This window comes from Ovis canadensis, chromosome 15 (assembly GCF_042477335.2).
Source record: "Ovis canadensis isolate MfBH-ARS-UI-01 breed Bighorn chromosome 15, ARS-UI_OviCan_v2, whole genome shotgun sequence".
Lineage (NCBI taxonomy): Eukaryota > Metazoa > Chordata > Mammalia > Artiodactyla > Bovidae > Ovis > Ovis canadensis.
This window is the reverse complement of record NC_091259.1, coordinates 9,872,759-9,889,057: the sequence shown is the minus strand read 5'-3', so window position 1 is coordinate 9,889,057 and position 16,299 is coordinate 9,872,759. Positions and strand designations below refer to the sequence as shown.

General features: G+C 37.8%; 1 protein-coding gene across 4 annotated transcripts in view; it reads left to right on the top strand.

Moving 5' to 3' along the window:
• Nucleotides 1–16,299, top strand: part of GRIA4 (glutamate ionotropic receptor AMPA type subunit 4) — a 666,530-nt gene that overhangs the window by 238,389 nt on the left and 411,842 nt on the right. For all 4 annotated transcript variants that reach the window (XM_069554788.1, XM_069554789.1, XM_069554786.1 and 1 more), the window contains exon 4: nt 442–681. In XM_069554788.1, the coding sequence (XP_069410889.1) occupies nt 442–681 (240 nt within the window). The remainder of the gene's footprint in view (nt 1–441; nt 682–16,299) is intronic.

Below are 16,299 nucleotides of genomic sequence, written 5' to 3'. Positions count from 1 at the left end.
GATCTCCAGCATCACGTCCCTATAATTTAAATGCTCCTCTAATTAATAATCAGATATTTTAAACTATATTATTATATTTTTGCATGTAATAAAACATAGAGAGAAAAATTGGTATTTGTCATACTTAAAAATTTCTAGCATAGGATTTGTCACATTATCATGGAGAGCTATATATTATTTGATTTTAGTCAAATTTTCCTTAATTTAAATTGATTTCTTGAGTAAATCTCTTGTTATCTCATTCACTGCAGGGCACTGAGTACAGCCTCAAGAGTTCATTAATCATTTATATGACTGATTGCACACTTCACTTTTTCTCTTTCCTCATATTATATTCCTGACATATCAATGATTCAGAAATTTTTTTCATAAACTGTAGATGCGGAGTCAACAATTTTAAAGTGTGCTAACAGTTTTTTTTTTCTTCTTCTTCTTTTTTAGTCTGTTCCCAGTATTCCAGAGGAGTATTTGCCATTTTTGGACTCTATGATAAGAGGTCAGTACACACCTTGACCTCATTCTGCAGCGCTTTGCATATCTCCCTCATCACACCAAGTTTTCCTACTGAGGGGGAGAGCCAGTTTGTGCTGCAGTTAAGGCCTTCCTTAAGAGGAGCCCTCTTAAGTCTGCTGGATCACTATGAATGGAACTGTTTTGTATTCCTGTATGACACAGACAGGGGTAAGTTGAAATTCCACATCTACATAAGTAAAACTCTAATTTTCAGTTTAAATGACTTTGTATCACTTGTGTGATTTAGCAAAATATTTTGATCCCTAACATGGCTTAAATGAGAAAATGGTCAATATGAATTCTTACTGTTTTTATCTTGATTCTGGGGAAAATTTTCTAGTTAAATGAACTTCAAATTCACAAGGTCACTCATGCAATATCTACTCTGTTACTTAGTTGAAATTGAAATATATATATATACATATATATATATGTATATATATATGTATATATACATATATATATATTTTACTTTCCATGATGATATTTCAGGTGCAGTCATAAAATAAGTGTTTTTTACCTTAAATGCATATCCCTTAATATTTCAGAAGATTTTAAAACAGTATCAGGTTGGGTTAAATGTGTAATTGAAGGGTCATGACAATGAGAATAAAGATTTGGTGGTAAGGCCTCTGTTTGCTGGCAACCTTTCACTTTATCTTTTTCTATAAGTCTATATAGATTAATAAGTGATACAATCTGATCCTTGTATTGGATAAATAAGATAGATAACATTGAATGGGGAACAGGTGTACACCCATGGTGGATTCATGTTGATGTATGGCAAAACCAATACAATATTGTAAAGTAATTAGACTCCAATTAAAATAAATAAATGTTTATATATTTTTAATTTATTGCAATACATACAATTTTGTACAATGTTGAAATATTTTTACACTATTTGGAGATGTATCTTAAAGAATTCCAATTTTTGCTCAGTTTTGCTCTTTATTTGGTGACCAAAATCATAGCAATATATTATGTTTCAAACAAATGTCAAGGAAGCACCTGTAGGGATTTGTCCAGTCCTTTTTTCTTAAAGCATAAGATTTATGAGCCAAGAAGTTATAGTAAAAGTTCAACCAGGCAACATTTTAGGAACATGCTTGAGTAAGTCTATCTGTACAATGAATTTAAAATAAATGTAAAAATAATAAGCAAGCAAAATAAGTCATTTAATATATAATTATCTTCAAATTCCAAATATTCAGAATCTTATATTCAGAGATGAAAATTCATTAAATGAATTCATTTCTCATTAAAATTTGCATATTTAATGATATTTAATTTACACACCAATGATAGCCCTTTGCTTAAATTGGCATTCTTGGTAAACTTACCATTTGGAAACAAGCTCAGAAAATTTAATATCATCAGTGTATTTTCTTCAGTATTGTAACATACATTAATTCTCACTTGGAAATTTGGGAGCATATCTATATTTCATGATGCCATTTTCCAATAACTGGCAATCCAAAGCATCCTAGAAGATGAATTACACACTAAAAAATTACCACTCTGTTCATTTCTAATATTTAGAATTATCTTTAAGCAAAAGGACACTGAAAATGGAATCATAATGCAAATTAAAACAACGATGAGATACTAATATATATCTATCAGAACGGCCAAAATTCAGATCACTGACAACATCAAAGGAGGATTAGGACATGGAGAAACAAGAACTCTCCTTCATTGTTGGTGGGAACACAAAGTGGTATAGCTACTGTAGAAGACAATTTGACGATTCCTTACAAAATTGAATTTATTCCTACTATATGATCCAGCAGCCATGATCCTTAATATTTTCATCCAAATCATAGAAAAATCTTCACACAGATGTTTATAACAGTTTTATTCATAATAACCACAACTTAGAAGCAACCAAGAGGCCTTTCAGTAGGGGAAGAGAAGGTTAAACTGTGGTTGCTGTTCAGTCATTAAGTCGTGTTGGACTTTGAGACCCCATGGACTGCAGCATACCAGGCTTCCCTGTCCTCCACTATCTCCAAGAGTGCTCAAATTCATGTGCATTGAGTCAGTGATGCCACCCAACCATCTGATCCTCTGTCACCCCCTTATCCTCCTGCCCTCAATCTTTCCCAGCATCAGGGTCTTTTCCAACGAGTCAGCTCTTTGTATCAGGTGGCCAAAGTACTAGAGCTTCAGCCTCAGTATCAGTTCTTTAAATGAATATTCAAGGTTGGTTTCCTTTAGGATTGACTGGTTTGATCTCCTTGCAGTCCAAGGAACTCTCAAGAGTCTTCTCCAGCACCTCAGTTTGAGAGGATCAATTCTTCAGCACTCAGTCGTCTTTATGGTCCAACTTCTCACATCTGTACATGACTACTGGAAAAATCATAGCTTTGACTTATAGGGACCTTTGTCAAAAGAGTGATGTACCTAATTTTTAATATGCTGTGTAGGTTTGACATAGCTTTTCTTCCAAAAATCAAGTGTCTTTTAACTTTTTGGCTGCAAGTCACCTTCCGCAGTGATTTTGGAGTCCAAGAAACTAAAATATGTCACTGTTTCCACATTTACCCCATTTATTTGCCATGAAGTGATGGGACTGGATGTCATGATCTTGCTTTTTGAATACTGAGCTTTAAGAAGGTTTTTCACTCTGCTGTTTCACACTCATCAAGAGGCTCTTTAGTTCCTCTTCACTTTCTGCCATTGGAGTGGTGTCATCTGCATATTTCACATTGCTGATATTTCTCCCAGCATTCTTGATTCGAACTTGTCATTCATTTAGCCTAGCATTTCATATGATGTACTCTGCATATAAGTTAAATAAGCAGGGTGACCCTATACAGCCTTGTCATACACCTTTTCCAATTTTGAACCAGCTTGTTGTTCTATGTCTGGTTCTAACTGTTGCTCCTTGACCTGCAGACAGGTTTCTCAGGAGAAAGGTAAGGTCAGCTGATATTCCCATCTCGTAAAGAATTGTCCACAGTTTGTTTAGATCCACACAGTCAAAGGCTTCTACATAGTCAATGAAGCAGATGTTTTTCTAGAATTTCCTTGCTTTATCTAAGATCTAATGGATATTGGCAATTTGATTTTAGGTGTTTAAAAGCTGAATCATGATATTAAGAAATACATACTGGAATATGGATGAGATGGCTCTTTCTGTGGTTTGTTATGACACAGCTCAGTTTGCCATTAAGGGCAAAAGTTGCTCTGAGAAATACCACAAGTAACTGTCTTGCTTCTTTCTTTGCCTTGTGAAAACCAGTCTCTGGCAAGGAGAGGGTTCTAGGCATTCATGCATCAACCTCCCCACCCAATAAGGATTAAAACAGTACTGAAAGTGAAAGTGTTAGTGACTCAGTCCTGTCCAACTCTTTACGACCCCCTGAACTGGAACCCACCAGGCTTCTCTGTCTATGGAATTCTACAAACAAGAATACTGGCATGGGTAGCCATTCTTTTTTCCAGGGGATCTTCCCCACCCAGGAATCAAACTCACATCTCTTATGTCTGATTTGTGTTATTGTATGGCAGAAACCAACGTGACTTCTCAGTCACTCAGTCCTGTCTGACTGTTTGTGGCCCCATGGACTATAGCCCACTAGGCTACATGGGATTTTTCCCAGCAGGAATGTTGGAATGGATTACTGTTTCCTTTTCCAGGGGATCTTTCCAACCCAGGAATTGAACTTACATCTCCCGTGTCTCCTGCATTGGCAGGTGGATTCTTTACCACTGAGCCACCGGGGAACACAACATTGTAAATCAACTATCCTTCAATTAATAAATAAATAAATATAAAAATTATGCTTTGTTTTTGCACCTGTTTATACTTTTTAGGATACTCATTTCTGCATAACAATTCAGATGTTCCAATCTTAAACCACCTCCCTTTTTTTTACCATGAGATCACTCTAATGTAAGCAGATAATACTTGGTTATTTAAAGCTTCTTTTTCCTGGCTAAATATCCGCATTCAAAGGATTAAATTCATCATGGTACAAGCACTATTTCTTCTAATAAGCAACTTGAAACCATTAACGTACTTATTAGCTTGCTGAACAAAATGCCTCTTTTTTTTTTTTTGTCACCACCCAATAATTGAACTGGTTTACTTCTAACCAACTGATGCAAGTCACTCTCTAGAATCTCTAGTTTCTCTCCAGTAACTTACTTTGGGATGAATAGCTAGTCATTTGAACTGCATTCTGTTATAGTAACTCAGTGCTTCCAAGGTGGTTCAAATGGTAAAGAATCTGCCTGCCACTGCATAAGCTGCAGGAGACGTGGGTTTGATCCTGGGTCTGGAAGATCCCCTGGAAGAGGAAATAGCTTTGCACTCCAGTATTCTTGTTTAGATAATCCCATGAACAGAGGAGCCTCTCAGGCTACAGTCCATGAGATACAGAGTTGGACATGACTGAGTGACTGAGTACACACAAACACATAGTAACTCAACCTAACTTCCAAATATACACCTTTATTCCAGGTGGCAATTACATGAATAAAAATAACATGTTTCTTATATTCAGTTGGTTCACTCTGCCATGATGTTAACATTTTTATCAGTATTCTAGGTCTTACTCAAGCACTTGCAAAGGACAAGAATAATTCCCCCTCCCTTTGAAATTATTATACTCATTTGATGATTTTAGGATCACAAGCCCAATTTAACTCCTCTTAGATACGGTGTTTAAAATTATGCCTCATTATCACCAACTGAAGTATGAACCTCAGTTATGAAAGTGTGATTAACTTCTATCATAAACATAGTTGGCTAAGAGTCATCTATATTTTTACCTCATTAAGAATTAAAGGAATGTTCACACATCAACATTAGAGACCAGATTAAAAAAAATAATAACGCACAAAACCAAATGTAAAGAAATAAGGTAGCATATACTTTAGTACTTTTACCTAATCCTTCACTGTTATTATGAACTGCTCATCAAAACATTTCATCTATTAAAAGTAACTGCCTTAATATGATCCTGAATTTCTCTATGAACTTGAGTGAAACATAACTTTCTTTATTTTTTATATTTTTAACTTATTTATTTTAATTGGAGGCTAATTACTTTATAATATTGTAGTGGTTTTCCATACATTGACATGAATCAGCCGTGGGTGTACACGTGTTCCTCATCCTGACCCCCTTCCCACCTCTCTCCCCATCCCATAACTTTCTGATGCCTCATAAATTCTTATTTCAGAATAAATTATTTCATTGATCCACTGAATTATTTCTTAAGTTGTCATCACTTATTCTATTCTTTCCTCTGAAATGGTGGGGGAAAGAATTAAGATAATAGGTGGAGTAAGTGATCTCTTTACCAGTTGATGACTACCTGCTTCTGTTCATTTGACTGACTTTCAAAGAAGAAAAAAAGAAAAGAAAAGAAAAAAACTGTTCATTTATTTATGGGTTCAATGTATTTATTTATCCATTTAGCATTCAATAAACCTTTGTTGTTCAGATTTCATCAAGTAATTTGATAAGTATTAACAATGCAATAATAAACAAGATGCTACTGAAAATACACTCTTGCTATGATTTCGTTAGGAAATAGTACACAGCATTCTACTTGACAACTAGAAACTTGCCTTTGATTCATAGCTTAGTGTTTTTACAGTTTTAAATTAGAACACAATTACTTTCCATAAAAATCTTTGCCTTTTAAGAAAAAAAAAACACTGTGAAATGTCATTTAAACACAAACTTTGTTAAGATTTTTGTGTTAATAAATATGACATTATTAAGTTCTTTACAATATGGCTTATATAGCTACCTGAGAAACTGAATTTTAAATTTTATCTTTAATTGATTAATTTAAACAGTTAATTTGCCTAAAAGCTACCATATTGGAAAACAGAGCATATCTAACCAGTGAGCTCATTTATAATAATTTATTTCACTTTGAGTGAAATTTCCAAATCTCTTTTTGATTCATATTTTACTGTGTAAGAAAAGAACTTAGAGAACATCCTGTGCATAATCTTTTTATAGTAATTTTCACACTGCAATGTGTATACATTTACATATCTTTTCTTCCTTTAGAAATGAACGTTCTCCAGTTGTTGTTAAATCTTTTTATATCTATACCTTTCCTGTTTAACATAGTAATGCCTGTTAGGCATACTATAAATATTGAATACATGAATTAATCAAGTGAAGTCATCGGCAATAAGTATCAAATTATTTTAGAGCTCTAAAAACTAATCATGTAACTCATTTTTTATTAAAGGGCTTCCTAGGTGGCTCAGCAGTAAAGAATCCACCCTCAAGGCAGGAGACCCAGGTTCAATCCCTAGGTCCAAAAGATCCCCTAGAGAAGGAAGTGGCAACCCACTCTAGTATTCCTGCCTAGAGAATCCCATGGACAGCAGAGTCTAGTGGGCTTCTGTCCATGGGATCGGGTGCCATATTTTAATGGACCAGATAGTTCATAGAATAGTCAAAATGAAAAATTCTCTTGTAGGAATGTACTTGAATTGAATGCAATTTCAAGAAACATCAAGAAGGCTGAAAAATAATGTTCTTAATTTAGATATATTAAATATTTTTAAAATGTTTAAATAATATTTTCAGTACTATCAAATCTTGATTTTTTTTTCAGATTTCCTTGAGTGAAAAAACACATTAATTTAAATATTTACAAAACAAGTAATGGTTAATCTTCAATAAACCTTTTCAAAATAAATATTTTTACCTGTGTTTGTTGCCCAAAATTTTAAGTATTATGATGTGTTTAAGGCTATTTCTAACACCATTGATAACAAGGTGAATTTATGATCAATGGAAAAAAGAAGAAACATGAACCTCACATTATTTTTAAATTTCAATGAACACTGTCCATATTTTTCATAAGTGTTATGATGACCATCAGCTTTGATCTCATGTCTAACCTAAGCAATGGCTGACACGGACCTTATTTTACTTAATCTTGGTTCACTTTAAAGTTTAAAGCTCAATGTTTTACCTACATCAGTACTTTCCAAGCTATTGATGTTGTTTCACATGTTTCTAAATATCTTTTACCCGCTATCATAATAAATATTATAGCTTTATGTAAAATGTGTCTAGGAGAGATATATGTAACAAAGCATGGAGGATAAAACTTTACTTTGATAGTTTTGGCTTCTTTCTTTTTGTGTTTCTTGGTGTTTTTTTTTTTTGGGGGGGGTGAGCTTTTCTCACATATATTCTACACATTGCATAATCTATGTAATGAGAAGCTTAAAAAAACAATACTGTGGATGGCATAATATGCACATGCTGATTATCCTATGCTGAAGCCAGTGTAAGTAATAAGGGGATGGAAAAATATATATATACATATGTTTGCCTAAGGAGGGGAGGCATCTTGCTATTTTATTTCTGCTTTTTGGTTTTCACCACATGCATACCATTTATTTTTAAACTGCCTTAAATCCATTTGCAACAAATTGAGGTCTAAGTAATAGAAAAAGGAGTAAATGAAAAAGCGTGAGATACCTTTCAGTATCCCTTTTACTCACCCCAAATTAAACCTGTATAAATCACTCCAGAAATCTCTCCTGTCTTTCTTTTGGGTTCAGCTCCAATTTTCTTCTCTATTTTTTTTCTCACATTGTTTCATTTTATTGTTCTTTCCCTCTTTCTCTGCCTTCCCTCATAACCTACAGTGGGTAGATAACATGAATGATTTCAATCACACTGGGAACCTTAATTTTTCTCTCAACCATTACCAATTATTAATTCCTACAATCTCCTTAAACTCAAATTTATAATAATGTAGAGGGATGACAGAGCAAAGATCACTAAGGAATACAGTCTAATGACTTCAAGTCACACAAGAGTAAAATTACTGATATCTACTCCTTCTTTGAAATCTTTTTCAAATAAGAATGAGATGGGGAAAAATCAAGAGTAATTATGCAATCATACAGACTGTCAACTGAACTTGGAGTGCTTAGTGTCTACAGTACTGATTCAGTTCAGTTCAGTTCAGTCGCAGTCATGTCCGACTCTTTGTGACTCCATGAATTGCAGCACACCAGGCCTCCCTGTCCATCACCAGTTCCCGGAGTTCACTCAGATTCACATACATCGAGTCAGTGATGCCATCCAGCCATCTCATCTTCTGCTGTCCCCTTCTCCTCCTGCCCCCAATCCCTCTGAGAATCAAAGTCTTTTCCAATGAGTCAACACTTCGCATGTGGTGGCCAAAGTACTGGAGTTTGAGCTTTAGCATCATTCCTTCCAAAGAAATCCCAGGGCTGATCTCCTTCAGAATGGACTGGTTGGATCTCCTTGCAGTCCAAGGGACTCTCAAGAGTCTTCTCCAACACCACAGTTCAAAAGCATCAGTTCTTCAGTGCTCAGCCTTCTTCACAGTCTAACTCTCACAATCCATACATGACCACTGGAAAAACCACAGCCTTGACTAGACGGACCTTAGTCGGCAAAGTAATGTCTCTGCTTTTGAATATGCTATCTAGGTTGGTCATAACTTTTCTTCCGAGGAGTAAGTGTATTTTAGTTCCATGGCTGCAGTCACCATCTGCAGTGATTTTGGAGTCCCCCAAAATAAAGTCTGACACTGTTTCCACTGTTTCCCCATCTATTTCCCATGAAGTGATGGGACCAGATGCCATAATCTTCGTTTTCTGAATGTGGAGCTTTAAGCCAACTTTTTCACTCTCTCTTTCTCTTTCATCAAGAGGCTTTTGAGTTCCTCTTCACTTTCTGCCATAAGGGTGGTGTCATCTGCATATCTGAGGTTATTGATATTTCTCCTGGCAATCTTGATTCCAGCTTACGTTTCTTCCAGTCCAGTGTTTCTCATGATGTACTCTGCATATAAGTTAAATAAGCAGGGTGACAATATATATCCTTGACGTACTCCTTTTCCTATTTGGAACCAGTCTGTTGTTCCATGTCCAGTTCTAACTGTTGCTTCCTGACCTGCATACAGATTTCTCAAGAGGCAGGTCAGGTGGTCAGGTATTCCCATCTCTCTCAGAATTTTCCACAGTTTATTGTGATCCACACAGTCAAGGCGTTGGCATAGTCAATAAAGCAGAAATAGATGTTTTTCTGGACCTCTCTTGCTTTTTCCATGATCCAGCAGATGTTGGCAATTTGATCTCTGATTCCTCTGCCTTTTCTAAAACCAGCTTGAACATCAGGAAGTTCATGGTTCACGTATTGCTGAGGCCTGTCTTGGAGAACTTGAGCATTACTTTACTAGCGTGTGAGATGAGTGCAATTGTGCGGTAGTTTGAGCATTCTTTGGCATTGCCTTTCCTTGGGATTGGAATGAAAACTGACCTTTTCCAGTCCTGTGGCCACTGCTGAGTTTTCCAAATTTGCTGGCATATGGAGTGCAGCACTTTCACAGCATCATCTTTCAGGATTTGGAAGATCTCAACTGAAATTCCATCACCTCCACTAGCTTTGTTCATAGTGATGCTTCCTAAGGCCCACTTGACTTTGCATTTCAGGATGTCTGACTCTAAATGAGTGATCACATCATCGTGATTATCCGGCTCATGAAGATATTTTTTTGTACAGTTCTTCTGTGTATTCTTGCCACCTCTTCTTAATATCTTCTGCTTCTGTTAGGTCCATACCATTTCTGTCCTTTATCAAGCCATCTTTGCATGAAATGTTCCCTTGGTATCTCTAATTTTCTTAAAGAGATCTCTAATCTTTCCCATTCTGTTCTTTTCCTCTATTTCTTTGCATTGATCACTGAAGAAGGCTTTCTTATCTCTTCTTGCTATTCTTTGGAACTCTGCATTCAGATGCTTATATCTTTCCTTTTCTCCTTTGCTTTTTGCCTCTCTTCTTTTCACAGCTATTTGTAAGGCCTCCCCAGACAGCCATTTTGCTTTTTTGCATTTCTTTTCCATGGGGATGATCTTGATCCCTGTCCTGTACAATGTCAGGAGCCTCATTCCATAGTTCATCAGGCATTCTATCTATCAGATCTAGGCCCTTAAATCTATTTCTCACTTCCACTGTATAATCATAAAGAATTTGATTTAGGTCATACCTGAATGGTCTAGTGGTTTTCCCTACTTTCTTCAATTTAAGTCGGAATTTGGTAATAAGAAGTTCATGATCTGAGCCACAGTCGGCTCCTGGTCTTGTTTTTGGTGACTGTATACAGCTTCTCCATCTTTGGCTGCAAAGAATATAATCAATGTGATTTCGGTGTTGACCATCTGGTGATGTCCGTGGGTAGAGTCTTCTCTTGTGTTGTTGCTATGACAAGTGCATTTTCTTGGCAAAACTCCATTAGTCTTTTTCCTGCTTCATTCTGCATTCCAAGGCCAAATTTGCCTGTTACTCCAGGTGTTTCTTAACTTCCTACTTTTGCATTCCAGTCCCCTATAGTGAAAAGGACATATTTTTTGGGTGTTAGTTCTAAAAGGTCTTTTAGGTCTTCATAGAACCGTTCAACTTCAGCTTCTTCAGTGTTACTGATTGGGGCATAGACTTGAATTAACATGATATTGAATGGTTTCCTTGGAGATGAACAGAGATCATTCTGTCATTTTTACGACTGCATCCAAGTACTGCATTTTGGACTCTTTTGTTGACCATGATGGCTACTCCAGCACCTTTTTTTTTTTTTTTCCTCATCCCTACCCATCTCCAATTGTTAATTACCACACATACTGATACTCTGCTAACATACATCTACTATTAAATGTGCCACTTAAAATGCTTCAGGACCATCTTTCTTATTAAAAACAAAATTAGAAATACAATATCAAGACAGAGTTAATTGACATACAAAGTTAGGAGAAGTAAGAATCTTACAGATTATAATTGGGTATTTTTATGATCCCATAGACTGTAGCCCACCTGGCTCCTCTATCCATGGGATTATCCAGCAAGAATACTGGAGTGGTTGCCATTTCCTCCTCCAGAGGCCTTCCTGACCCAGGGTTCAAACCCACATCTCCATCAGCTCCTGCACTGGTGGGTGGATTCATTACCACTGAGCCACATGGGAAGCCCTATTATCCAAGAAAGGATAAGTAATTTATCTTTAATTCTTTACAGCATTAAGCCCTATTTTCAACTTATTTTCTAGTCCTGAAAAAAAAAAATCTTTGTCTAAAGCACTTACCAGAATGAAAATTAATTCTGTTTTGTAAACCTCCTATAACAACTTTCAGGCAACTATCCATTTATAGTGAATACATTAGGATTTAGACTATACTATATAGCTCATCTAAACGTGCTTACTGACTTTTATTACATTTATGGTCAGACTGACATGCCAAATACTTACTTGTTTCAAATTGCCAAGTGTGAGGAAAACCCATTCCAACAAGAGGGAAGCAACACAATTATATCTTTCAAAAATGTATTCCTGCCTTTCTGCTGGATCCAGGTCAGTGGAAGAGCAAAGGAAAGTGTGGATATAACAGTAGAGCTTCGTACAGAGATTCTAACTTGTAACTGAGGGAGAAACAGCATATTAGTCCCCTCTTATCCTTGGGGAATATATTTCACCCCTAGTGGATGCTTGAAACCATGGATAGTGCTGAATGTTTCATATGTTGTTTTTTCCAGTGATAAACTTTAATTTATAAATTAGGCACAGGAAAGACAATAACTAAAAATAGAAAGTTACAAAAATGTACTGTAACAAAATTTATATGAATGCAGTCTCTCACTCTAAAGGTATCTTGTTGTAAAACTGTAATGCCTTTTCTATCTTAACTGAACATTTATCACAGAATGTGATACTTTTATAGTTTTATACTTTTATAGTTTGTACAACAGAAAACCTAGTACAAATTTCTATTTTCTTCTTCATTCTTTCATACATAGAACATTCGTTCCAACCATGGACCTTAGCAATTTCATCATACATTTTTTTTTTCTTATTAAGAATTTTCACTTTTATACTTAAAGGAAACACTTTATGGTTTCTCTTTGGTATATCCAGATTTGCCATAATCACTGCTCTTATGCTTTGGGGCCAAACTTAAGTAAAATAAGGGTGACTTGAACACAAGTACTGCAATACCTTGACAGCTGATCTGATAAGCAAGTCAGCTACTAAATCAATAAGGTGTAAGATAGCTGGACAAAGGGAGGATTCACATCTCAGGCAGAATGAAGCAGGAACAGTAGGAGATTTCATCACACTTCTCAGAAGGGCACACAATATAAAACTTATAAATTGCTTATTTTTACATATTTTCATTTAGTATTTTTGGGCCATGGTTGACTAAATGTTGCTGAAACCATGGAGAGTAAAGCCTCGGATAACAGAAACTAGTGTGATCAGAAAATGGCAAGGCACTTCCTGCTCCCTGAATAGCCTCTCCTTTGGTTGTTACTGCAAAGTGTATTGGGGCTTCTCAGGTGGCGCTAGTGGTAAAGAACCTGCCTGCCACTGCAGGAAACTTAAGGGATGAGGGTTTGATCCCTAGGTCAGGAAAATCCCCTGGAGGAGGGCATAGCAACCCACTCCAGTATTCCTGCCTGGAGAATTCCATGGACAGAGAAGCCTAGTGGGCTACAATCCATGGGGTCACAAAGAATTGGACACAACTGAAGCAACTTAGCATACATGCATGCAATGTTTATTCCCTGTCCCTGTTAACCCAGAGTCTATAGGCTGTTACTACTGTGGGCTAGGAAGGGGAGAAGTGTACTAAGGGATGCTGCTGCTGCTGCTGCTAAGTCACTTCAGTTGTGTCTGACTCTGTGTGACCCCCATAGACAGCAGCTCACTAGACTCCTCTGTCTTTGGGATTCTCCAGGCAATAATACTGGAGTGGGTTGCCATTTCCTTCTCTAATGTATGAAAGTTAAAAGTGAAAGTGAAGTCGCTCAGTTGTGCCCGACTCTTAGTGACCCCATGGACTGCAGCCTACCAGGCTCTTCCATCCATGGCATTTTCCAGGCAAGAATACTGGAGTGGGGTGTCATTGCCTTCTTTGACTAACAGGTGAGTGGATAGAATTAAGGAATATTGGTGGGTATTTTTATAAAGAGGGTTTGTGTCCAATCTCTTTTCATTGTGAGAGAAGTTAAAAGAGCTGCACATTTATCTGTCATCTCCCACTTTCCCTGACTATAGAATGAAAATTTGAGGACAAATACTAGACGTTAAGAAAATGAAGATCATGGCATCTGGTCCCATCACTTCATGGGAAATAGATGGGGAAACAGTGGAAACAGTGTCAGGCTTTATTTTTGTGGGCTCCAAAATCACTGCAGATGGTGACTGCAGCCATGAAATTAAAAGACGCTTACTCCTCGGAAGAAAAGTTATGACCAACCTAGATAGCATATTCAAAAGCAGAGACATTACTTTTCCAATAAAGGTCCATCTAGTCAAGGCTATGGTTTTTCCAGTGGTCATGTATGGATTGTGAGAGTTGGACTGTGAAGAAGGCTGAGCACTGAAGAATTGATGCTTTTGAACTGTGATGTTGGAGAAGACTCTTGAGAGTCCCTTGGACTGCAAGGAGATCCAACCAGTCCATTCTGAAGGAGATCAGCCCTGGGATTTCTTTGGAAGGAATGATGCTAAAGCTCAAACTCCAGTACTTTGGCCACCTCATGTGAAGAGCTGACTCATTGGAAAAGACTCTGATGCTGGGAGAGATTGGGGGCAGAAGGAGAAGGGGATGACTGAGGATGAGATGGATGGATGGCATCACTGACTCGATGGACATGAGTCTGACTGAACTCCGGGAGCTGGTGATGGACAGGGAGGCCTGGCGTGCTGTGATTCATGGGGTCGCAAAGAGTCAGACACGACTGAGAGACTGAACTGAACTGGACTGAACTGGAAGTTAAATGCTGAAAGAATGCTGAAATCTGGCAAGGAGAATGAATCAGAATAGGACTGCCAAACTAGGCAGAGATTAGCAAAGAACAATGATATGAAGCTAAAACAAGAGAAGTCAAAGAAAAAAGCAGAGCCAGGAGCAGCAAAATAATTAATGGGTTGGCAAAATGAAGAAATTCTAGGGTGAAATATAGATGCCAACCATTGATTTTGTGGTGCCAAAAGCCTTTAGAACATTCATTTGAAAGGTTAAAGATACCTGAGTGGAAGGGCAGAGAAAATAATTATGCAGTTTTCATGAATATTTGAGCTGAATTTGAATATTAAGTTGTTAATAAATTAACAATAATTTAGTTGTTACTTAGTAGCACTAGACACATATTGTTGAGTGACTGACAGATCACCTGTCTGGACGTTCTTTCTTTGTTACTTATTCCCACTGTGTGCTCAGTATATAGATAAGAAAATAAGAACATAACAGGGTGGGGGAGAGACCATGGGGACATAGTTGAAGGACACAGAACTCGCCTCCCTCAAAGGTCACATCAAAAATACTGTTCCACCTATGGAACTGTTCTCACTGCAAACACTGCCAGGGGGGACTGGCAGAAAGAGTGTACAAACCGAGTGTGAGAAAGGTCCACAGAGAATCAGGTAGGAGTGGAAGAGAAGCAGTCAGGTTGGGACTGTGCCCTCAAGAAGGGACACGGAAGAGGAATCTGTCAGGCTGGTTGGAGGGACAGCAGCAGTGAAGGAAGGCTGTCGGAAGCCTAAACTCCACTCCTGAGGAGCACACACACACTCCTGAAGCAAGGCAAATTGAATCTGTGTGGGATCACTGGCCAGTTTTCCAGGACCACCCCTGCACAGACCCTATCCTAAACTGAGTGACTGCCTCAATCCCAGTTGCCTCAGGACACAGCTCCATGCTGGGGTGAAGGCTGCTGCAGCTGGGGGCAGCTCAGCTGTGAGGGACAAAGGCAGCTCAGGATCTGAGCTGCATCTGAGCGGAGCAAGGGAAGCTGTGATGGTGCTTACACAGGCAGTGTGTCAGAGCCACCTTGGGGTTCCAGCTATGGTGGGACTGCCACAGCCCATGCCCAGACTCATGTGGCCCTCCCACACCAGCCCTTCTACCCAAGCACTGCTCTCCTCAGGGGTGAGAGCACAAGTGCTAGAGGATAGCAGAGCATACACTTAAAGGGAATGCAGCCATCTAGGATTTAACCATCAAATGGTTCATGCTCCACCAACTTAGGACCCACCTCCAACCCAGATAGGGCAGTGAAGGCCACTGAGCATAAGAGACTCCCCAGCTACACCTGACTGTGGCCTAGCCACTGCATGTTAAGGCCCACTTCCTTCCAAGGTGATAGCTACCAGCACCTCCTAGGAAAAGGCAAGTCTTTTGTGTTCATATCAGATCCAGCTCTACCAACAAAGTCATTGAAGTGAAGTCGCTCAGTCATGTTTGACTCTTTGCGACCCTGTGGACGGTAGCTTATCAAGCTCCTCCGTCCATAGGATTTTCCAGGCAAGAGTACTGGAGTGGGTTGCCATTTCTTTCTCCAGGAGATCTTCCCAATCCAGGGATCGAACCCAGGTCTCCCATATTGTAGGCAGACGCTTTACCGTCTGAGCCACCAGGGAACAAAGTCACTGGGCACATGCAAACTATACACAGACATTCCCACACAAAGACATCCTCCTTCAAGACTGCAATAGGTAAACACTTCACTTAATTTCCTAAAGTAAGAGAAAGTTAAAGAGAATGAGAAGACAGGTTTCAATTGAAAGAGCAAGAAAAAACAAACAAAAAAATTAAACAAATCATTTGCAAGATAAAGAGCTCAAAGCATTAGAATAAGGATGCTAACTGAATTAGGGAAAAGAGTGGTAATAAAAATGTTAACTAAATAGGGAAGTTTGGTGTGAATTATAACAAGGAACTAGAAAATATAAAAAAAAGAAGCAGTTAGAATTGAATAAT